The following is a 22,336-nucleotide window of genomic DNA, read 5'->3' as shown; positions in this document are numbered from 1 at the left end:
GCAGTCTATACATAACATATGCTTTTTGTTTACTTTTTTTTAGACATTTCCATTGAGTATGTATCTAATTACTTTTTTTTAGTGTCATTTTGGCGTTAAGTAATTGCAACTGCCAATTAGAATTACTTGCAATTGCATTCAAGTTACTTGAAATTGCAGAAATGAGATTACAATTACATGTAATTGTGTGTGTGTGTGTGGTGTGTGTAATTGATAATTGTAATTACTTTGGCTCAACCAGTAATTGTAATTGAGGACCACAATTACAATTAAGTAACTGTGAAAGGAGTAATTGCAATTACTTAACACGATTACAGTAATTGTAATTGAGTCTAACAATTACTTCAGTGTAATTGTTCCTTTAAACCACTAATTTTTATGTTTTGGACCATTTAACCGTTTTCTTGTTGTAATTATAGTCCACTTTTGCACATGTAATTGAAGATGTAATTAAATAATCATGTAATTAATTACTACCCAACTCTGATATAAGGTGATTCATTTTATGTAATTTAGTTTTCACTGTTGTTTGTATTGTTTACGAATAGTTTAGGACAAGGCATATTTTCAGTTCGTTCACTTACGAGATTAATTATGACTAGACAACGGATCTTCATGCGAAATAAACATTTTCTAACTGAATTGCAACAATCTGGAGTGAAATAGAAATTTATCTTCTTCCTTAATATGTTTGATAGGTTGAAAATAATATAATTAGTATTATTAAAATCTTCTAATATTTTTACTATTTTAAATTACATCTACTCATTTTTGTCATAAATGCATAAAGATCCGCAGTCTAATTATGACACTGGTGAGCCAACCAAACTTACCATTTTCTACGAAAGGCCTGTACAAAACATTGCTTGGTTCTAACTACTAAATCATCATACTTGTTGTTAACTTAAGTTGTTTCTTTCTTAGATATGATATTCCTTATTTTTTATGTATAATGTTTCAATTCCACAATTCGATTAGCCCGTTAACCAAGCAAGACGAATTAACTCGTATCTTCGCTACAGTCTTTTAACAACTCTTCATCTTGTTTAACATTTAATCTTGTTTGGATTAAAATCCAATCAATAATTCTTTCACTGCATCATAGAATTGGTATCGCTATAAACGACATTGTGCTCGCGTTAAGTGTGATAAAATGTTACGTAAAATTGAATTGCCTCGAGTTATGTTCACACTGAAGTAAGATTGCAGTCATTTTTCGTCATTTCTTGTTGCCTTCTCCTTCTTTTACTCGGTAAAAGCAGCGATTTTTTGCGAGATATATGCAACATCAACCAATAGTCGCTCGTTATTGCTTCAGTGTGGGCATACCTCTACGTTTCGTCTCTTTGAATTTTTGAATAATTGAGTTCTCGAGTAATCATCGAGTTGAAATAAATAAATAAGCGTGAAACTGGACAGCCAAATTGTTATGGTGAAATCTTATTTTCCAGGAAGTAATTGACGTTTTCATTACATCGCATTTTGCTCGATTAGACGGAAAACGAGCGTGTAAAATCAGCGATAGCAGAATGTTATTCATCGATAGGGGCTTGATGTGTCGCGGACTTTTATTAATAGAAATGTTTAGAGAAACCATGATCTTCAAACGTTCATTCACGTGCCCTCGCTCTTTGAAATATAAGAGGGATAGTTTCACGAGCGCGATGGCCATTCAGTTTTTAGTCACGGCTTAACCACCTCGTCGACAGCATGTGTTGCTCGTTGCCTCCCGTCCAACCGAGCTAGCTCGCTGAAACCCAACAACATGTCAACCTGAGAGGCGTTGTTCTTTGACCATCGAAATCCGTCGACATTTCGAACATTCTTCGAGCGAGACGGCTGCGAAAGTCGAGGAAAATCAGTGGAAAAAGTGCGCCCGAGAAGAAACCTTCTCCAGACAGAGAACTCTGAAATTGCACTTCGAACTTGTTATTGTTTTTTCTTCGGGGAAATTACAGCTACTAAAAATGGCCTGCCCCTTATCGGACGCAATTACGTAAGTAATCAAAAGTACGCGTTGTGCAACGATTTTCGAAAAACAGATCAATAAAACAGTTTATTCAACGTCCACTCTTGTCAACTTGATATCAGAAACACGATAAGTAGATTGCAGATCTTTGTGCAAAATAAAAATTGTTTGCTACAACGACATAGAACTTTCTTCGTCTTAATAAGATGAAGACATTATAGTGACATTCTGAAATTCTTTTAATGTTTTTCTTATAACTCGTTTTTGTTATAAATGCATGAAATCCGCCGTTTAATGATAAGACAACAGAGAATTACTTCAGCTACCATAGAGTCATATCTACGGACGATTATTGCCACCCTAATCGCGCGGTTAAGGGTTAGACGATCCCGAGTTTGGAAATGAGGAGATGAATGATCTTCGCGTCGGACGATTCCAAAAATTGATAGATTAAATATTGAGTTAATTGAAACCAATAAACAATACAGTTAATAATGAACGCCACTCGGGAAATTGGTCTTTCACTGTGTCAACTGATTGCTGTGAACTCGCACTGATCATCAATTGCTAATAGTCCCTAACAATGAATAGAAATATAATTAATGGCGGACGTTATTAGAACGTGTGTGTGTATTTTCGTGATAATAAACTGACCGAAATTAGCAGTGCCGTAACGAGGGTATACCTAACTTGCGCCTCCCCGTAACCGAATAATGACAAAAAATTAAAAATTTTAATGTAACGAGTTAAATTTTACTATAAATGCATATATTAAATAGTATTAACCTCATCAAAATGAGTTGCCTGTATGTACAATAATGTATTTGGCAAGGTATTTGTACGAATAAATAATCTATAACCTAAATACGAACAAATTTTTATTCATATTCAATGACGACAAAATAAAAGAAATACAGTAAACATAGGTATATGTTTAAATAATATAATAAAAACATAAAACAGTTCAGCATATTTTATAAAGCAATTTTTCTCGTTTTTTCATTTGCAAACACATCTATTATATCGTCATAATTTAATGTTTCGGCAACATCTTTTTCAATTGATATTATAGACATGTTTGTTAATCGATTTTGTCGTACGATTTGGTACGATTTTACAATTTTTCATTTGCTAAGCGAACTTTTGCAGGAAGTTGTTGTTACAGGCATTGCTATGAAAAACCTGAATTCTATGTCTAGATTTGGATACGTGTTTTGTAATGAGAGTTCGTAATTTTGTTGCAAGGTTTGAAAAGCGTCCAAGCGACCGTCAACCGGGTCGGTATTCTTTGTTTTGCACCCCCAACCCAATTGCGCCTCTTTCGCCACGCCCTCGTTACGGCATTGGAAATTAGTGGTATCGACGTTGGTTAAAATATTAATCAGCGAATTCAATTATGAACCGGGTTGTGGGTAAATCTGAGGAGAAACTGGATGAAATTTGGTGATCTGATTTTAGAGAGGACCGCGATCAAGAAAACGGTCAATTGACTGAAGGGCCGGGCATGCTTTACGGTGAATATCTTCGATTGGATAAAATCTTGACTGCGCAGAGATTACTCAGTGCCGAGTATAGCAAGGAAGTGCACGATGAGCATCTCTTCATCATCACGCATCAGGGTACTTACTTAAGCGTTATTGCTAAATTGCCGATCTGTATGCAAATATAATTTTTTTATATCAAATAACACTGTCCAACAAATTTCAACTTTTTTTATGTTCCCTAATTACTGTTGCGTCCTTCTTATAGAGGTTTTCGCGCTGATTCCGAATCTGTTTTTAATTTTTTTTTCCTATACGCACATTTTTTAGGAATATGGCTTTGAAAAAAACATATTTTTCAAATTTAAACAAATATTGTGATGTTATTATAAAAGATATCGAATTGTTCTTTGCAGCAAAAGATTCTGTAGACTTTCCCGAATAAAGTGATACCCAATATTAATACATTATGATTGTTTAAACATGTTTAAACAATGATTAAAGACGGAGAGACACCACTTTTGCACCAATTTTTGAGGATATTCTTCAATTTATCTGAAAAAATAAAGGTCTGGTTCGAAAAAAACGTCGACGATCCAAACTTGGCGGGGTGGCTTCTCAAGATAAAAGTCTGCTCTATCGAGTGGTATAGTTCGATTTTCCGCTGGACCCTTATTTTTTGAGATAAATTGAAAAATATCCTCAAAAATTGGTGCAAAAGTGGTGTCTCTCCGTCTTTAATCATTGTTTAAACATGTGTAAACAACCATAATATATTAACATTGGGTATCACTTTATTCGGGAAAGTCTACAGAATCTTTTGCTGCAAAGAACAATTCGATATCTTTTATAATAACATCACAATATTTGTTTAAATTTGAAAAATATGTTTTTTTTCAAAGCCATATTCCTAAAAAATGTGCGTATAGGAAAAAAAAATTAAAAACAGATTCGGAATCAGCGCGAAAAACTCTATAAGAACCACCCAACAGTAGGTGTGGAACAAATTTGTTGTTGGACAGTGTAATTATTCTTCAAAATCAATAAATTCCAGAATGTTTTGTTTTTATGTCAAGAATAACGTGATAAATGCAGTAAAACACAAAGTTCAATGAAACGAGTATTGTTAGATTCAGTATTAATGGATTGTTTCTAACAGATCTTATAATTAGTTTCTAGTAGCAAATACAGCCTCGGCAATTGGAAAGCACATCGCTGAACAACCCACTGGCAGGGCCCTTTAAAGTTAATGCTTATCGAATACGTTTCGCTGTTGTTAGCGTACGAGCTCTGGTTCAAACAGATCATCTACGAGTTGGACACGGTCAGGACGGTTTTCAACTCGGAGCCGAGCAGCTACGACCCGGCACTGAATGGGACTTCGAACAACCGTTCTTCGCAGAAGAATCGGCTGCCCCAGGTCCTGAATGAGTCGAGGACCCTGGAGATCTTGAAGAGATTAAACCGCATCGTCCTCATTCTAAAAGTAAGCGAGATATCGTCGAGATGATCGTATTTTCGTGATTCCCGCTATAAAGATCAGCTGAGGAGGAATAAGAGGAGATTGAGAGATAAAAAGACGAAGAACGGAGATATAGAGCGAGAGAAAGAGAGGCGGCGAAACAGAGCAAATAGAGTTTTCCCGTGCGGCAAGAACGCATCGCAGGATAATTCGATACGCGCGGAATGAGGCCAGTAACCATACGTTGACAATGACAGTGATGGAAGGAACGTGAACGACCCTTAATCGCAAGCCAATTAGAGCATTGTGATTTATGACAAGGGTGCTGATCCGCTCGCGGTGACTCTAATCGAATTTCTTTGATGGGTCGCTTCTCGAGGGGTTCTCGCCCGGCTCTAGCCGTCTTCGGTAACGCTAGTTTAACCCTTTCCACGCAACATTCCCCGTTTATGCAACGATAACGTTTCATTTCAATTCCTTTGGTGGCAAATGTATGAGAAATTGAAAGGGATCTGCGCAAAACAGATTTTAAAAATCACCATTTGTTGTTAACATTTTTAATGAAATCATAAACTGTAATACAAAGCTGACTTGTGTTCTAGCAATTAGAAGTCCAAACAAGCTCAAGACCGTGAACAAATAACACTGTCCAAGAAATTTCAACTCTTTTTATGTTCCCTAATTACTGTTGGATCCTTCTTATATAGTTTTTTGCGCTAATTCCGAATCTATTTTCAATTATTTTCATATACGCACAGTTTTTGAGAAACATGGCTTTGAAAAAACACATATTTTTCAACTTTAAACAAATATTGTGATGTTATTATACAAGATATTGAATTGTTCTTTGCGGCAAAAGATTCTGTAGACTTTCCCGACTACAGTGATATCCAGTATTAATACATTATGATTGTTTAAATATGTTTAAACAATAATTAAAGACGGAGAGACACCACTTTTGCACCAATATTTGAGGATATTTTCCAATTCATCTCAAAAAATAAGGGTCCAGCGGAAAATCGAACTATACCACTCGATAGAGCAGACTTTTATCTTGAGAAGCCACCCCGTCAAGTTTGGATCGTCGACGTTTTTTTCGAACCAGACCTTTATTTTTTGAGATAAATTGGAAAATATTCTCAGAAATTGGTGCAAAAGTGGTGTCTCTCCGTCTTTAATCATTGTTTAAACATGTTTAAACAATCATAATATGTTAATATTGGATATCACTGTATTCGGGAAAGTCAACCGAATCTTTTGCTGTAAAGAACAATTCAATATCTTTTATAATAAAACCACAATATGTATTTGTTTAAAGTTGAAAAATATGTTTTTTTTCAAAGCCATGTTCCTCAAAAACTGTGCGTATAGGAAAAAATGAAAAACAGATTCGGATACAGCGCGAAAAACTCTATAAGAATCACCCAACAGTAGTTGTGGAACAAATTTGGTGTTGGACAGTGTAATTTTGCCCAGCAAGCGACACAAGTAATCGAACCATTGTGGCGTCGCGTTTAGAAATTACGTAGTATGTTGTCGTGTTCTCGGCCGTAAGTCCGCAACCGTATTTTTCAAACATTCTGTATATCTGTCACGGTCGTTAACGATTTCGATACCCGATAATTCTCCGCGGATAGTTAGCAAACGGGTCAAGGTTCCGGCGAACGCGACACTTTTTCGACGGCGCTTTTCCTCGCCTCCTCCCGCGCCGCCGACCCCATTCATGGCGGAATCAGAAAGATTGTGGGAACTACAGGAATAACAGTGGGACCGGAGTAAGTTAATACCGCTAGATGATATGCGACACCCCTCGCTGACACGCATAGATGCGTTAGGTAACAGGCTCGTTGGCGCTCTTTCCATACCACAGAATGCAGGTGTGGTCGTCGCATTTTCTCGTCTCGCGCCGAATGAAAAATCCCGGCGCAGGGTTAAGCAAGCAAGCGAGCAGCTAGGCCTGTCGAACGCGAGATGATCGATTCGCCCGATGATTTCTCATGGTTTCGATGCCGCCGGATCAGAAGATAGAGCTACGCGAGAGGTGATCGACCTGTGTTCCGATCGATCTGCTATACTTTTCTCTGCCCTCTGAATCTCTTATTCCGCGAGCATGCTAAATTTGTCAAGGGTCATTTTTCCCCTACCTAACAGATACGCAAGGGTGGCAACCATACAATTGCAGACGCGGGGTCTTAGACGCGGGCAAGATCGATTAGACTGTGTACAAAACCAGCTGTGGACAATTCGGTAGTCTGAAACGCAAATTGCAGAGAAAATATAGAAATTTCCATTTTCTAGTTGTATCTATCATACGTAATTGTGCGATCATATAAATCGGAATAAAATGTTCGGCCATTTTGTCTTGTACGAAAATCGAGGTACAAGGAAATTTGAAATGTGAAAGAATGAAAAACGCGTACATGTATTTCTATGTTCACACTGAAGGAACACCGAGCAACTTTTTGTCTTCTTTTTCTTTTATTCAGTGAGAAAAGACGAAAAAAGTTGATCGATATCGCTTCAGTGTAGACAGAGCTTTAAAGCTCGGGTAGTAAGGTCATATCCCCCTTTAACTTCATTCTTTGATAAGGAAAACCTGCGAAAGATTCAGCCGCTTAAGGGTTTCGTTCAGTTTGATGTAGTGCATAATAAGTTGCGTTGTCTTATAGAGATCGGAACGATTGTTGCAAATGTGCGCTTAGCATTTGGTTCTCTTCAGCTTCTAGTGGAGCAAGTGACCATTCTGGAAACCATGACGCCTCTGGACTTCATGGCGTTCCGGGACTATCTGTGTCCAGCCTCGGGCTTTCAGTCGCTGCAATTCCGATTGCTAGAGAACAAGCTGGGCGTGAAGCAGGAGCACAGGGTGAAGTACAATCAAAGCTACACCAGAGCTTTCGGCAGAGACCCGAAAGCTATCGAAGCGATCAAACGTTCCGAGGAGGAACCGAGTCTGAGCTGTCTGATACAAGGGTGGCTGGCGAGGACGCCAGGCCTCGAGAGCCACGACTTCGACTTCTGGGGGAAGTACAAGAGATCCGTGGAGAAGCTGCTCGCTGAACAGGAACAATTTGCTCGAGTAATTGCCTGATTCCGCGTTCGAACTTTTCCAAGATTTCCGCGAGCCTCTCGGATCGAGAGATTTATTGTTGAACTTCTTGCAGAAACAAACGACAGAGCAGCTCAAGAATTATTATCTGTCCACCGTGCGCTCTCGACAAGCAGCCTTCGAGACGATCTTCAACGAGTCCCTTCACAACGCACTTGTGTCGCGAGGAGAACGTAAATTCGTGTACGGAGCCTTTCAAGGGGCCGTAATGATCACGTTGTACCGCGACGAGCCGAGATTCAGCCAACCCCATCAGATCTTGACAGCGCTGATGGACATTGACTCCCTCATCACGAAATGGAGGTGTAAGAAAATACAATCATTCCGTGTATTATTCAGCGTTTCAGATTATGAGAAGTACATTTGCCATTTGACTTTCAGATAATCACGTTCTCATGGTGCAAAGGATGATCGGATCGCAACAGCTGGGGACTGGAGGATCTTCCGGCTACCAGTACTTGAAGTCGACACTTAGGTAATATTCGCAGGTGTCCAGCTTCTGGGCTCTCATCAATTGATATTCATTGAATACTACTGATAGACTGCGGATCTTTGTATGCAAAAGATCCTGGCAATCATGGCTATGTCCATCAAAATCTTTACATATTCATTTTCATTTGTGTGGTTTACAGAGTCATGAGTAGACTGCGGAAATTTATATGCAAAATAAAAATTGTTTGCATCAACTGCAACAACCAAGAGTCAAGTAATAATTTCTTTCATTCTTCATTAATGTTTTTCAGCTGCAACTAATACATTATTGTTTCTAAATGTTTTTCATTTGTCCACTATTTTCAGTTGCAACTACTCATTTTTGTCATAAATGCATAAAATCTGCAGTCTAGTCATGAGAAACCTAAATTCTGCCACTTGAGAATTAAAGTAGCAAGACTTATGGACATTGATTTTTTTCCTAAGAGGGTAGACTCGTTTCCAGAATTGCAAGGGTGCGGGATGCGCCTTCTCATTTCTCGATAATGCGAGGATGGGATTTTTCAGTAGTCAAAAGCGCTAGATAAAAGATCGATCTGGAGTGCAGTCGCCCTTGAAGGTCCTATTTTTATGTTTACGAGGTGTACTTTGCATTATTCGGCAGCATGTAGCTGTCGCAGCTTTATGAAAATAGCTATATACATGCCCAGCTGTATGCTTCGGAATAATGCAAATTACGCTGCCGAATAATGCAAATTACGCCTCGTAAACGTAAAAATAAGAATTTTGAGGGCGACTGTGGCCTAAATTGATCTTTTATCCAACGCTTTTGACTACTGAAAAACCCCATCTTTGCATTATCGAGAAATGAGAAGGCGCATCCCGCACCCTTGCAATCCTGAAAACGAGTCTACCCCTTCAAGGATTCTAGTAAGTTATGAATAAAATAACAGTTTCTATGCTACTTCATAACTAACTTTTATATTCCGATGACAGTGACAGATACAAAGTCTTCTTGGATCTATTCAACCTATCCACGTTCTTAATACCCCGACACATGATCCCACCATTGTCGAAGCAAATGAAGACAAAACTGTCGATCGCCTGCAATGGATGGAACCCAGACGATAATCAAAACAACTCCGAATGCACCCTTGAGGACACGTAAACCAATAATCACGTCCCAACTATGATGACGCGCATGGTACGGTTCTCAGGAAACATTTTAGAGATACGTAAAAGGCAAACGCATAGGAACTAAGCGTAGCGTCGGTAAATGAAATCTTTTTATTACAGCCTATTGCTTGGCACATGTTATAAAGTTTGTAAAAATTATAGGATTCGTGTGAATTGTCATGCGATAGAATACTTGTTAGTATTTATACATATATAACAACTGCGTCGTAACAATGATTACCTTGAGTAAAATAATTTGATATGCTACCTATGTACATTTAAGGACCAATACAAATTCTTGATTTTAAACATATCACGTTAGTCCCTTCATTCCAACTGATCCGGTTGCTCAGAGTACATTCAGCGATGACACTTGGTTTGCTATACCTGTTGAAACACAATTACTTTTGGTTAATTTGTTCATTTCGTGCTTGTCGCCTACCAGCAGTTACTTATGGTACCTTAAGAAATTAATAAGACTAGAAAAAGAAATATAGCAATAATGAAAACAGAAAATGAACTGTCACATCCCTAGTAGCATTTATGGTTGGCGTTTTGTTGGGCCTCCGTTGGCGATATCCGTTGGGCAACCGTTGAAAATGTCGCTCTTTTTTGCAGTTGGGCCAACGATCACACCCAATCTAGAGCCAACGTTGCTACAAGACGAACCCACAGAGCCCACATTCTGATTTCCTCTTTTTATGGTATATCATAAAAGCTCAAAGTTCACTAATTGTGCTGAAGAGTTAGCTAGTCAAGTAATTCCATACAAAATTAAAGCTGACAAAATGTGCCACAAGATTGATTCGATTCAGTTTTTCGCTATCTCGCATAGTTTCCGAGATATCCGCGCTCAAAGTTCACTAATTGTGCTGAAGCTAGTCAAGTAAGCCAAAAATTTCTTTTTCACACTTCGTGAACTTTGAGCTCGCATATCTCGGAAACTATGCGAGATAGCGAAAAGCTGAATGGAATCAATCTTGTGGCACATTTTGTCAGCTTTAATTTTGTATGGAATGGTCTTAATCGCTAGGACACATAGTTTCCGAGATATAAGCGGAAAACCGAAAGAGGTGACTTCTACGTGCCCCCCTGCAGCCCGCTCACCCCCTGGGAGTAGGGATTTTTAGTATGTTTACCTCCTAACTAGACCAAACAAAGTCCCAAAGTTAAAAATTGTGTTCCTTCCATTTCCCTCTACGCCCCCCTTGTAAGCATTCATTGACTGGACTACTACAGACGATTCTTGTTCGTAGATGCTATGATTGCCTAGTCTACTAGATACGTCAACAAATTAAAATTAAAGTATCTAAAAAAGGAAGACCCATTTTGAAGAAATCCAAAAGGGTCTTCTTATAGTACATGAACACCCCCTTGCCTTTCCCTTGGAAAATGGAAAAATTAAAGAAATGAAAAAATTCCAAGGCTGCTCACAATAAAACTTTAGTGGATCAACCATCGCGCAAAAATTACAAATTTTAAGTATATTTAGAAATACGAAATTTAAAAAACTTATTTTTGGTTGCAGCAACACTACTGGCGTCTGTTAGACTATATATTTAAATGTTGGCAGATTCTCGTTGGGCCAATGTAGTATAATCGTTGTAAATTTCACGTTACTAAACCGACTATAATATCTATAGGCCCAACGTTGGGTATTCGTCGGCAAATTTACATAATTTTTCGTCGTTGGCCCTACGTTGGAGATTTGTCGACAAACCACTAACCATTCCCAACAAACTCCCAACCGTCGGCCACCGTTGGCGAACCGTAAATGCTACTAGGGATGGTGAGAACACAAATATGTTTGTTAATCTTTATATGATGATTTCGTGAATTTGCATTCGCGATGAGATCCGTCGCGAAAACGGGGTCCATGACCGACGGTCCCGAACACGTTAACGTATTTTGCACAACAAGATTAATCATACCGCATAAATTACTGCCTATCGCAATGTACATGTAGCCTTTATCGCCAAAGCTGGTGCCCCACGAATTTTTAATAATGTAATGTGGTATGGCCGCCGACTTGTCGTAGCCGACTATCTGCACAGCGTGGTTCAGACTATCGAAAGACCCGTCGCAATGGTACTGTATCACTCCGCCCAAGTAGTTCTGCCAGGACAAAGCGTTGACCGCAGCCGCGACCGGTCCATGTGTAGCGAGCGTTGCCAACAGATCATCCTCTGCATCTACGAAACTAACGCCCGTTAAACCTTTAATCGCCTTAATAACAAACGCCGCAGGTGATGGCCACTCGTAGGAAACTGTCGCTTTCGAATTCATTGAACTCGATCCAGAATTCGACGGTTCGGCAGTTCAATTGCTCATAGAGAAATTCAAATTGAAATTCGCATCAACAGGGTGGCTGAAAAGTTCCCGGAATTTTTTAAAGCATTTCAGCAGCATAAAAATACCGCAGAAACGAATGAATCCACACACTTGATCGAATAATAAGTTTTATTAATTCATTAACAATGAAATGAACCAAAAACATTTACAACAAATGTTCGAAATTGCCTCCTTTTGATTCGATACATTTGCGGACCCGTTTTCTAACATTCCCGACGATGGTCGAGCAGACTTCCACCATAATCTCGTCCCAGGCACGCGTCAACGCCGCTTTCAGCTGTTCCACCGTGGCGTATCGTCTTCCTGAAATTTTTTGCTTCATGATGGACCATACTGAGTAATCCATCGGGTTAAGATCCGGCGAGTTCAGCGGCCAAACATCCTTTCCCCAAAAGCCGGGAAACAGCTCTTTGCAGACGACGATGGTGGATTTGGCGGAATGCGCCGACGGCCAGTCCTGCTGAAGCGTGAATCCGCCCTGGCCGAAGTGTCGCGTTACCCACGGGTTTAATTCCCCCCGGAGGACATGTTCCTGGTACTCGGCGGCGTTGATTTTTACGTTTCTCGGGATGAACACCAACGGCGTCTTTCCGGTGGTGCAGATAGCGGCCCAAGCCATGACCGAGGCTGGAAAATGGCTGCGGCCGATGGTTTTCGCAGCCGAAGTCTTCTGCTGGCCCTTCTTGAGCAGCTGGCGGTGATTTTGGCGGTTGTGTAGGGGGTTCGACCGTAAAAATCTTCTCATCCGTGAAAAGAACCTTCTCCAGGCGATCACCAGCGACCATCGTCGGGAATTTTAAAGAGGGTCCGTAAATATATCGAATCAAACGGAGGCAATTTCGAACATTTGTTGCAAATGTTTTTGATTCATTTCATTGTTAATAAATTAATAAAACTGATTATTCGGTCAAGTGTGTGGATTCATTCGTTTGTGCGGTATTTTTATGCTGCTGAAATGCTTTAAAAAATTCCGGGAACTTTTCAGCCACCCTGTATTCTTGCAAATAAGTTATTCGGAAAAAGAACGCTGGCGCGTCTTATACATTCAACGACGTCACCGTGCCCTCGTTGTTGCGAACAGTGCCAACCGGTCAGCTTATGTAAGAAAACCTTTTACACTTAATCGCTCGTTAAACAACTCAATGACACGGTGCTCGTCGCTGCTTTACAGATTAAGCGCCAGCTAGCGATTTTATTTTTGTTTCATCGATTGAGTATATTGTTTTCCGGATGTTCTTTCCTTTCTTGAAAGTGTGTCGCTTCTTTTTTCACGAAGGCAGTGAAATCGATACGCGTGCGTTGACCCCACGATCTAGAGTTACAGAGTCTTACTTGTCACACGTGAAGTCTCTTATTCGAACGCTGGGTGCCTTCGTCAACGTCCTGGAAGTATAATCGCGTTAATCCTCGCGTCGTTCGTGCCACTCTTGAATGAAAATGATCCAAATGTACTTACTTCTGCAGTTGGCACATACCCGTCGATCGCGTCAGTGGGTAGACGGACGCCGGAAGTATCGCTGCTTTCGTCAACACTAACCATGAGAGCAAGCTGCAAATGTCCCCTCCATCACAGCCGAAGTTGCTGTTCTTCGCGCAGTCGATCATCTAAAAATGTTAAAATGTTTGAAAAATTCAAGAACTCTGCATCGTTTCATAGAACCGGTTACTTTGAATCGTTGACATACTTGTTGGACACTCAGCGAGTACAAAGTGCCATTTTTAATCGCAAACATCGACTCTGCCACTTCGACGGTGCTGAAGGCCCAACAAGCCCCGCAGGTCCCTTGACTTTGTACAGCAGTGACCACTCCTTTCTCTCTCCAATCGAACTTTGCTGGCAAACCGGCGGATCTTCTCACTCGATTGCTCGAATGTCGCAGGCGATGGCATTGATGATAGGGCGCCTTCGTGTGCCTCTCTCCTAGCGCATCACACGTTCATTCATGAAAGACATTTGTTCATTTTATTCGTATTAACCTTCCGTCGGGCGCAACTGATCTGAGAGGCACAGCGTGATCATTTAGATTTAGGTACCTCTTAGGCACCTCGAAAACAGTCACCCCTACCCTTAGGGAGGGCCCAAAAAGGCGGCCCTACGAGTATAGACCTCACCAAGTGCACTATTTCCCTAACAGCAGTTGTATAAATGAACTTAATTAGGTGTTTATCATGTTTTTTTAATGTGGACCCGTCAAGCACATTGCGCCCGAACTCAGCGGTGCAGATATTGTGCCGACGAAAGGTTAACGCATTGATCGCCGCGTGAATTTTGAATGTTTCACGCAACTCTTGCCTATTTCATTGGTATAAACCAGCAGCATTATTAGTAATCATTAGTAGCTTGATTGATAATGAAGTTTGGACTTTACACCATGATTTTGTTCATTTCGTTTTAATTGTTAACGTTGGTACGTCTGACGATAACTACGCTACTAAAGTGCCCCGTATGAATGATGTTCCGCCTAGCTTATGGGTGTAGACTCGTTTCTAGGATTGCGAGATACGCCTTCTCATTTCTCGGTAATGCAAAGGTGGGGTTTATCAATAGTCTCATTTTTACTAACGTTTATTAATGTTTTCAGCGCACTGGTTCGATCTGATGCTATATACTACCTAAGCAATTTTGCAAATTACCACAAAATTTTCAACGTTTCTGACTCATTGTCTCTTCAAATTCTAACGTTTGCCTCAGTTCGTATATTACAGGCATGGAATCAACATATGTGTTATAAAGTTGTAAAGAGTTTAAAATAATTTGTTCACTTAGCAAGTAGGTTTGTTTTTTCTTGGGACATTTGGTTTTTTGTGCGGAATGCAACATAAATTACACATTATATATTAATTTAATAATTTTTACAAACGCAATTATATGAAAATTTTTCTTGAAAATGGTCTAAATAGTGACCTCAACGCGTTGACAATATTTTGTGGTAATTTGAAAAATTGCTTAGGTAGTAGCATCAGATCGAACCAGTGCGCTGATAACATTAATATACGTTATTAACAAATTGTCAATCGAGATAAAGGAAACAGTTCCCATTTTTACGTTTACGAGGCATAATTTGCATTATGAAACAGCATGTAGCTGTCGCAGCTTTATGAAAATAGCTAAAACGTAAACTAGTCCAGTCAATGAGTGCTCAATGCTCATAAGGGGGGCGTTGAGGGAAATGGAAGGAACACAATTTTTAACTTTGGGACTTTGTTTGGACTAGTTAGAAGGTAAACATACTTAAAAGTCCCTACTCCTAGGAGGTGAGCAGGCTACAAGAAGGGCACGTAGAAGTCACCTTTTTCGGTTTTCCGCTTATATCTCGGAAACTATGTGTCCTAGCGATAATACCATTCCATACAAAATTAAAGCTGATAAAATGTGCCACAAGATTGATTCCATTCAGCTTTTCGCTATCTCGCATAGTTTCCGAGATATCCGCGCTCAAAGTTCACGAATTGTGAAAAAGAAATTTTTGCCTCACGTTTTTTGCCTTACTTGACTAGCTAACTCTTCAGCACAATTAGTGAACTTTGAGCGCGGATATCTCGAAAACTATGCGAGATAGCGAAAATTGAATTTAATCAATCTTGTGGCACATTTTGTCAGCTTTAATTTTGTATGGAATGGTCTTATCGCTAGGACGCTTAGTTTCCGAGATATACGCGGAAAACCGAAAAAGGGGCCTTCTACGTGCCCCCCTGCACCCCGCTCACCTTCTAGGAGTTATGACTTTTAGTATGTTTACCTCCTCACTAGTCCAACCAAAGACCCAAACTTAAAAATTGTGTTCCTTCCATTTCCCTCTACAACTTTTCGTTGACTGGACTAAACGTAAATATAGGACTTTTGGGGGCGATTGCGGCCTAGATTGACCTTTTATCTAGCGCTTTTGACTACTGAAAAAAACCCCGTCTTTGCATTATCGAGAAATGAGCAGGCGCACATCCCGCACTCTTGCAATTATGGAAACGGGGGTCTACACCCTCGAGCAGGCAACCAAAATGTATAGAAAATTTTGAAGCATCAGTATTTAACATGAACTTTTTATTTTGGAACTACAAATCGACATACATATAATATTGGATTGGTACGAAAGTCCGTAGCGTTTTTAAATTAAAATTCAAAGATTTCAATTTGATACTGAGGAATGTCTCACCCCTTATGGGAAGGTCTGGAGCAAGTGTTTGTGTCAGGAATTCGTCCTCGGACATGTCCGAGTATGCGGTCAGCCCATAGTAAGCGCTCTCCTGTGAAGATCTAAGGCCGTTCATTGTTTCTATGTGCCGCAACGATCTCTGGAATAAAGACACAGCTGTATGTACACTTGTTACGTTAGCGGTTATATAAAATGCTATTTCAGTGTCTCCAGTCTTCAGTATTTCTAGGATACATCACTGTTAATAATTGCTTTTAATAATCGACGAAATATTTTATCAGCCATGTTGACAGCACTTTGATTCTACAAATACACAGTAATATGATACATTACTATACCATACACTGCATACTATATTATGTTTAAAGCATTCTGTACTAAATTAATATCTTATACACTCTTGTATTACTATATTGTACTAAATGTACTATGTAGAAAATATATACATGCAGTGGTTCGTTGGAACTCAATTGATCTGTTTATGTAATTATTAGCAACGTGGTCAATTAACGAAAATGTTTACGTATATTTACCTACCCGAAAATCAAGATTCCCGGGCGTTTCAAAAGAAAAAAGAAAATACGATCGCAGACGCAAGCGCGGGAAATTTTCAAAATCTAACACGATAGATCGAAACCGAATACCGTCGAAGCCGTATCGCGTCAAGTATTCACAGCACCTTATCAAATTCTCTCGTGAATCGCAATTGCTTACCTGAAACCTCTTGAATCTTGTTTCGTATTCTTCAGGCTTGTCTCTGTAAGATTTGTTGTAGCGCGTGACATAGTCCTCGAATAGCTTAACATCTTTAGTGCTAACATTCGGGCCGACCCGGATCGGTATTACCAGAAAACACAAACTCACTATCACCACCGCATATACTACAGTCCTCCACTCCATATCGAAGGCAAAGCATGATTCTGTAACACGGTAAACCTCATGCCAAAGCAACGAACGCATACACAAGTGAATCGTCGTTGCATGACTCAACTGATCCATGTATGCAATGTATGTACAGTGTACAGAGACGTATCACTGCACGCGTGTGTGTTTCGATATCATCAGGGCCGTAAGAAGATCTAATTAGATTTACGACGCCGGTAGACCTATTTGTATTCTATGAGAAAAGAAGAAACAAATCCACGTATAACATGTGATGTTTAAATTATTTATATATACTAATGATTACAGTTATCATTTTTTACTCCCACATACAGAAAAGAAACTATTGATTAATAGTTTAGATTTTCAACTATATTGATAGAAACATTTATTTTATTGTATAAATTATACAGCCTAGTGTATCGTTATTATATACATGCATAATCCTATTGTTATTTGCACGTGTTTTCTTTAAAAAATTGAAAAATAATCCAATTAGAGGGAGTACATCATCCCAGATGATTTGAAATCCTGTGTATTTCCTAACCTCTGTTTTGATGTACAAAAATACTGTATTGACATAAACCAATCTCAATTATTAATCACTTTGTCCTGAAAATACACAACGAAATTATCATTAATAAAATTGCATATAATAGCGTGTTTATACATGATATAGTTTATTATAAGCATTATCTTGATTCTAACGCATCATCCTGAGCAAGTTGGGCTACTTCCGCTTCCAGTCGAGTCTTTTGGATTTTCGATTCCTTTTGTAGCGCCAGCGTCAAACATGGACAATCGTTCTATCTCGAAGAAGAGGAAGGTTGGTGGATTTTAGCTGTTTATGATCAAACACTTCAAAAAAATATGGCACCCGATGTATCGATGAAAGCAAGAAAGTGAATATTCCGCCGAAAAATAAGAGGATATCACACGTGAAAGTTACGGATGATATGGATGCTTTTAACTGCAGTCTTATGTTCGATATTTTGTGCTCCTATCCTTTTCGTTACCAACACTATGAATACGTTGCTTTCGCGTTTATTAAAATCATTTTCTTTTATTGTAAACTCGAACTGAATGTATTAATTATCTGCTTGTTTAAACTTAGTGTTTATTTGAAGTACACGCGTGTCAACAAATACACTTTGAGGTTAACCTATACATTAATCGAGTAAGAATTCACAGAATTAGAGAGAAGTTACGAGTTGCAAGATTAAAGTGAATTCGATTTATTTATGTGAAATGCGTAACTGTAATATAAAAGAATGTTATTAATGTTCGATGTGTATTATCTTTGTCTAGTTTGTCGGAGACGGTGTCTTCAAAGCCGAGTTGAACGAGTTCTTAACTCGTGAACTTGCAGAAGATGGATACTCTGGAGTGGAAGTGCGTGTCACTCCTCATCGCACAGAAATCATTTTGTTGGCGACTCACACACAAAGCGTTCTTGGAGAAAAAGGACGTAGGATTCGTGAATTGACCTCCGTAGTACAAAAGAGATTTAACTTCAAAGAAACACAAAATATCGAATTGTATGCTGAGAAAGTAGCAACGCGTGGTCTTTGTGCCATTGCTCAGGCAGAATCCCTGCGTTACAAACTGATTGGAGGTCTTGCTGTACGAAGGTAAATTTAAATATCCACTATACCCGAGTAATGTAGACATTGTAACGTCTCTATAATATATGTATATATATTTGTTTAGAGCTTGCTATGGTGTTCTCCGTTTCATTATGGAATCTGGAGCAAAGGGTTGCGAAGTTGTTGTCAGTGGTAAGCTGCGTGGACAGAGAGCCAAATCGATGAAGTTTGTTGACGGATTGATGATCCACTCTGGTGAACCCACTAATGAATACGTCAATACTGCAACCCGCCATGTACTTCTCAGACAAGGTACTAACAGTTAACGTGTACGAGTAAATAGTCATTAATAAAGATTTCCCCATTTAAATAATTTCTTTTTCATTGCAGGTGTGCTTGGTATCAAAGTAAAGATCATGCTTCCATATGACCTTCTAGGCAAAACAGGACCCAAGAAACCTCTCCCAGATTCTGTTTCCATTGTGGAACCAAAGGATGAAATTTTCCCATCCCAACCATCGTCTGAAGTGAAAGCATCGAAAGACATGCCACAACTAACACCGCTGGCAGTGTAATTTATACACAATGAAAATAAATTTCGAAACAAATGTCAACTTTATTTTTTTCCTTTGCTATGAACCTGATACAATAACAGTAACATTACAATCAGAGAACGACATGCGAATATATAATAAAACATACGTTGATTTGTAATGACCATATTACAAAAAAGAATTCGTCCTCGTTGTTTATTTACTTATGGAAATTTCAATAGATCGTATAACTTCGTAAAGACAATCGAGTGGCAGTTGAATTACTTAATCTTTGAAGATGAGCTAAATGTGATTATAACTAAGTACTGTTTTATTATGAAGTCCATAGAATAACCCATATCTACATTAAATAATGAAAAAACCGACTTATCTACTATATTATGCTATTTTAGCACGCGTTGAATACTTCTTGAAGAAAGTGGAGTGCACAAATATAGATGTAATTAACATGTTTTCAAAAAGTACCAAAAATATATGTGATGTGAGGCACGATATACATTACTCAATATTTCCATAATTTTCCCGTGTGTATATAATGTGAATATACCTTCTTAACATATACACCATTCCAATAGAAATACTGGAATGTTACAATTAATAGAAACGTACGCATGCAAAAAACGTCATAATGAAATCTAATGATGTAAGCTATATCGAAACTGTTATAATACCATTTACAATAATTCTGAATTATATGGTAAATCTTGAGTCATTATCAATAGTAGGCATTACAAAATATTAAAAGTTTTGATACATAATTTGTAAGAAATGTTTGTAAAATTGCCGTTATCATTTCTGGTATTCAGAAGTAATTCAAGATAATGATCGAGTTTTCAGAAAGTCATGGTTTGATCGGTTTCATACAATTCTCAAACAATAAATCATAGGCTCCCTGTCGCTTTTGATATTTGCACTCTTCTCGTCCTCGAATCATATTGTATGAAATTGTTATTGCATGGACCCGAGAACCCTAGGAAATCTTTAAGAATTGTTGTCTTAAAAATTGAAGATTATTGACGAACTGGAACCATTTGTTGTGTCAGCGACAATAGTGCTGCGATCATCCGTCGAAAAATGTCTGGTACGTATGGTTTCATCGAGATTGAACTTAATCCATTTCTAAGTTCATGGAACACGTTACGAGTAGATGGATTCCTCCGTGATGCGAGACGTAATTTCAAGAATTGATAGTAAATAAATGGTGTTAATAAACTAGCTCGGTCTCTGTAAAAAGTGAATTATGTATAGTTTTTATAATAAATTAAATCTTAATGAGGTTTTTAGAGCTTTAAAGAGGTGATACATACGTAAATACCAGAAGCACTGTAAATGGCAAGTAAATTATCTCGGATAATGCACACAGACGTAGAATGTTCCGAGATTGAAATTCGACTATAGATATGAATAGACGAGCACCCCACCACCTGTTCTGTCCTAAACACTTCATTAGAAACACACAAAATAAGTATTGGTTGTCACTGTAATGACCGTGCATATATTACAGCTGCGTTACTGTTACATAATTTTCTGATAGAACGTGACACTTTTCATACTTACATCAAGTAGTACAAGAAAGTAACTAGAAAAATGCATTACAGCAAACAAAAATATAGGCGTTAACACCACTGATTATTGGGGTTGAGGAATAATAGTTTTAAATTATTCTTATGTGTTCTTGTTGATGAGTATTTTATAATAAAAAGGATACGTGTAACTGGAGCTGCATAAAGGAATATTAAAGAATAAAATAAATAATGGAAGGAGTCTTCTAGAAATAACAGTTCCAAGAAGTGCCAGTTTAATATAACGCACGGCATTCTTTGGTGTAGGCGCAATGCATTTGTGGCTGCGTTGCTCATTAGAACTTTGTAATAAATATTATATGGATTGCTAAGACAGTATGAAATTAAAAATTAAAATTCTGTGCTTACATTTCTTGTTTAACTGGAAAAATATCATAAAGTAACATACCCGAATATAGGAATGATATAACCAATAGTGAATAGAATTGTGAAAAGCCTTGTAACCCACAATCCAACTTTAATCTTATTGTCAATAACATGTTGTCTTAAAGCATTCCAGCCTTTCTCCATTTGTGGTGGATTAGTGGTTGGCCCTGCATTTGCGGTATCTGCCATCCTACATAAAAAGAAAATATTATTACATATATATAATAAAATGATATGCTCATTGTATTTAGAATGTATTTGTTCGTCATACACTCAATGCAGATATAGCAAAACTTATTAAAAAATCGAAATACGAAAGGTTCAAACGCATTAAAATGTAAATCACGTCCTGTTTTCTAAAGTGAAAGCAGCTATGTAGTTTGGCATCATTTATTAATGAATAACAGAAAATAATACTCCAAAGGACTAATCCTCTGTAGCCACAGAAAAATGTGTTATATTATGGCAAGCTCTTACAACAACTGCGTCAGACGTATGTAAATAAAACCGCAATGTAAGTACTTAATCAAATATTAGCACAGCGTTCAAATTTGAAGTTTGATTACAAATTATCTTTAAATGAAGTCGAGGCAAGAGAAATAGATTGGCGTGTACTTACTTCGCGCAGTGATAGAACAAATCTTCGTTCACTTAGTAAAAATTTTAATTTCTACAAATACGCAGACGACTGTTAATTGTATCGAATTGAATCGGCTCAGCATCTAAGTACGCACATTTACTGACCACGTATACTGACTGATACTGACGTATACTCACGTATACTTCCCCAGGTACCTTAATAATTATCCTGAGTTTCGTTTTTAAGATTTCTAATTTCCCTGATAGATGGTGCGAATGATTCTTTGCCGTGAAAACGATTCTCTAATTTCACCACGAGGTGGCAAAAGAGATGATCATTTTCTCGCTGGTTCTCGCAGAATCACTTGTGATACAAAATTTTAGGATACTGCTAAAAAATACAAAATTATTTGTAAGTTAAATCGTAAAATATGTCTAATACAAAATAGGCTTTATGTTATTAGTAGTAGCATATTTTTTAAAACAAAATTGGTAAAATCTGGACAAATTATGGTCATTGATATTTATTGATGACAATAATTATAAGGTTATACGGTATATTAAATGATTTAGTCCTTGCAATCTTTGCAATCTCGTTTTATGAACAATGTCACAGCCTACTCCATACCAGTGCTTCGATTGAGCCCAACTTTT

General features: G+C 38.2%; 4 protein-coding genes across 6 annotated transcripts; 2 read left to right on the top strand and 2 right to left on the bottom strand.

The window, feature by feature from the left end:
* The first annotated feature begins 1,648 nt into the window (after positions 1–1,648).
* On the top strand, positions 1,649–9,942 carry Vermilion (Tryptophan 2,3-dioxygenase vermilion). Its single transcript, XM_076432028.1, has 7 exons — positions 1,649–1,996; positions 3,428–3,588; positions 4,731–4,936; positions 7,632–7,991; positions 8,077–8,326; positions 8,403–8,496; positions 9,450–9,942. The coding sequence occupies exons 1-7, from the start codon at positions 1,968–1,970 to the stop codon at positions 9,619–9,621; spliced, it is 1,272 nt and encodes a 423-aa protein (XP_076288143.1). The 5' UTR covers positions 1,649–1,967; the 3' UTR covers positions 9,622–9,942.
* On the bottom strand, positions 9,876–17,138 carry LOC143212827 (cathepsin O). Its single transcript, XM_076432041.1, has 7 exons — positions 16,847–17,138; positions 16,133–16,271; positions 13,667–13,902; positions 13,438–13,586; positions 13,314–13,364; positions 11,561–11,829; positions 9,876–10,016 (listed from the first exon to the last, which is right to left on the bottom strand). The coding sequence occupies exons 1-7, from the start codon at positions 17,129–17,131 to the stop codon at positions 9,979–9,981; spliced, it is 1,167 nt and encodes a 388-aa protein (XP_076288156.1). The 5' UTR covers positions 17,132–17,138; the 3' UTR covers positions 9,876–9,978.
* A 542-nt stretch (positions 17,139–17,680) lies between these two features.
* Rps3 (ribosomal protein S3) lies at positions 17,681–19,214 on the top strand. The gene is made up of 4 exons (XM_076432129.1): positions 17,681–17,840; positions 18,323–18,645; positions 18,725–18,912; positions 18,991–19,214. Exons 1-4 carry the CDS (start codon positions 17,808–17,810, stop codon positions 19,173–19,175), a joined length of 729 nt encoding a protein of 242 aa, XP_076288244.1. The 5' UTR covers positions 17,681–17,807; the 3' UTR covers positions 19,176–19,214.
* On the bottom strand, positions 19,193–22,024 carry Kr-h2 (transmembrane protein 33-containing Krueppel homolog 2). Of its 3 annotated transcripts, XM_076432109.1 has the most exons (7): positions 21,848–21,937; positions 21,723–21,773; positions 21,126–21,293; positions 20,863–21,044; positions 20,712–20,779; positions 20,462–20,595; positions 19,193–20,378 (listed from the first exon to the last, which is right to left on the bottom strand). In XM_076432109.1, the coding sequence occupies exons 3-7, from the start codon at positions 21,290–21,292 to the stop codon at positions 20,165–20,167; spliced, it is 765 nt and encodes a 254-aa protein (XP_076288224.1). In that variant the 5' UTR covers position 21,293; positions 21,723–21,773; positions 21,848–21,937; the 3' UTR covers positions 19,193–20,164. The 3 variants fall into 3 exon arrangements, with proteins under 3 accessions (XP_076288224.1, XP_076288235.1, XP_076288219.1); XM_076432120.1 differs by lacking the exon at positions 21,723–21,773 and having other exon boundaries at positions 21,881–22,024; XM_076432104.1 differs by having other exon boundaries at positions 21,723–21,978.
* Positions 22,025–22,336: the final 312 nt, after the last annotated feature.

The sequence above is a fragment of the Lasioglossum baleicum genome, chromosome 1 (assembly GCF_051020765.1).
Source record: "Lasioglossum baleicum chromosome 1, iyLasBale1, whole genome shotgun sequence".
Lineage (NCBI taxonomy): Eukaryota > Metazoa > Arthropoda > Insecta > Hymenoptera > Halictidae > Lasioglossum > Lasioglossum baleicum.
Note: the sequence above shows the minus strand (reverse complement) of the source record. Positions and strands in the feature narration are given on the sequence as shown.

Excerpts from the sequence above, each read along its gene's own strand:
- Vermilion (XM_076432028.1), top strand. The coding sequence starts at position 1,968 with ATGGCCTGCCCCTTATCGGACGCAATTAC. Across the intron at positions 8,327-8,402 it reads CCTCATCACGAAATGGAGGT|ATAATCACGTTCTCATGGTG; the intron begins GTAAGAAAATAC and ends TTTGACTTTCAG. Across the intron at positions 8,497-9,449 it reads TACTTGAAGTCGACACTTAG|TGACAGATACAAAGTCTTCT; the intron begins GTAATATTCGCA and ends TTCCGATGACAG.
- LOC143212827 (XM_076432041.1), bottom strand. The coding sequence starts at position 17,131 with ATGGATCAGTTGAGTCATGCAACGACGATTCACTTGTGTATGCGTTCG. Across the intron at positions 16,272-16,846 it reads CAAGATTCAAGAGGTTTCAG|AGATCGTTGCGGCACATAGA; the intron begins GTAAGCAATTGC and ends TCTTTATTCCAG. Across the intron at positions 13,587-13,666 it reads ACTCGCTGAGTGTCCAACAA|ATGATCGACTGCGCGAAGAA; the intron begins GTATGTCAACGA and ends TAACATTTTTAG.
- Kr-h2 (XM_076432120.1), bottom strand. The coding sequence starts at position 21,292 with ATGGCAGATACCGCAAATGCAGGGCCAACCACTAATCCACCACAAATG. Across the intron at positions 21,045-21,125 it reads TATATCATTCCTATATTCGG|CAATCCATATAATATTTATT; the intron begins GTATGTTACTTT and ends ATACTGTCTTAG. Across the intron at positions 20,379-20,461 it reads ACAGTGCTTCTGGTATTTAC|AGACCGAGCTAGTTTATTAA; the intron begins GTATGTATCACC and ends CACTTTTTACAG.
- Rps3 (XM_076432129.1), top strand. The coding sequence starts at position 17,808 with ATGGACAATCGTTCTATCTCGAAGAAGAGGAAG. Across the intron at positions 17,841-18,322 it reads CTATCTCGAAGAAGAGGAAG|TTTGTCGGAGACGGTGTCTT; the intron begins GTTGGTGGATTT and ends ATCTTTGTCTAG. Across the intron at positions 18,913-18,990 it reads CCATGTACTTCTCAGACAAG|GTGTGCTTGGTATCAAAGTA; the intron begins GTACTAACAGTT and ends TTTTCATTGCAG.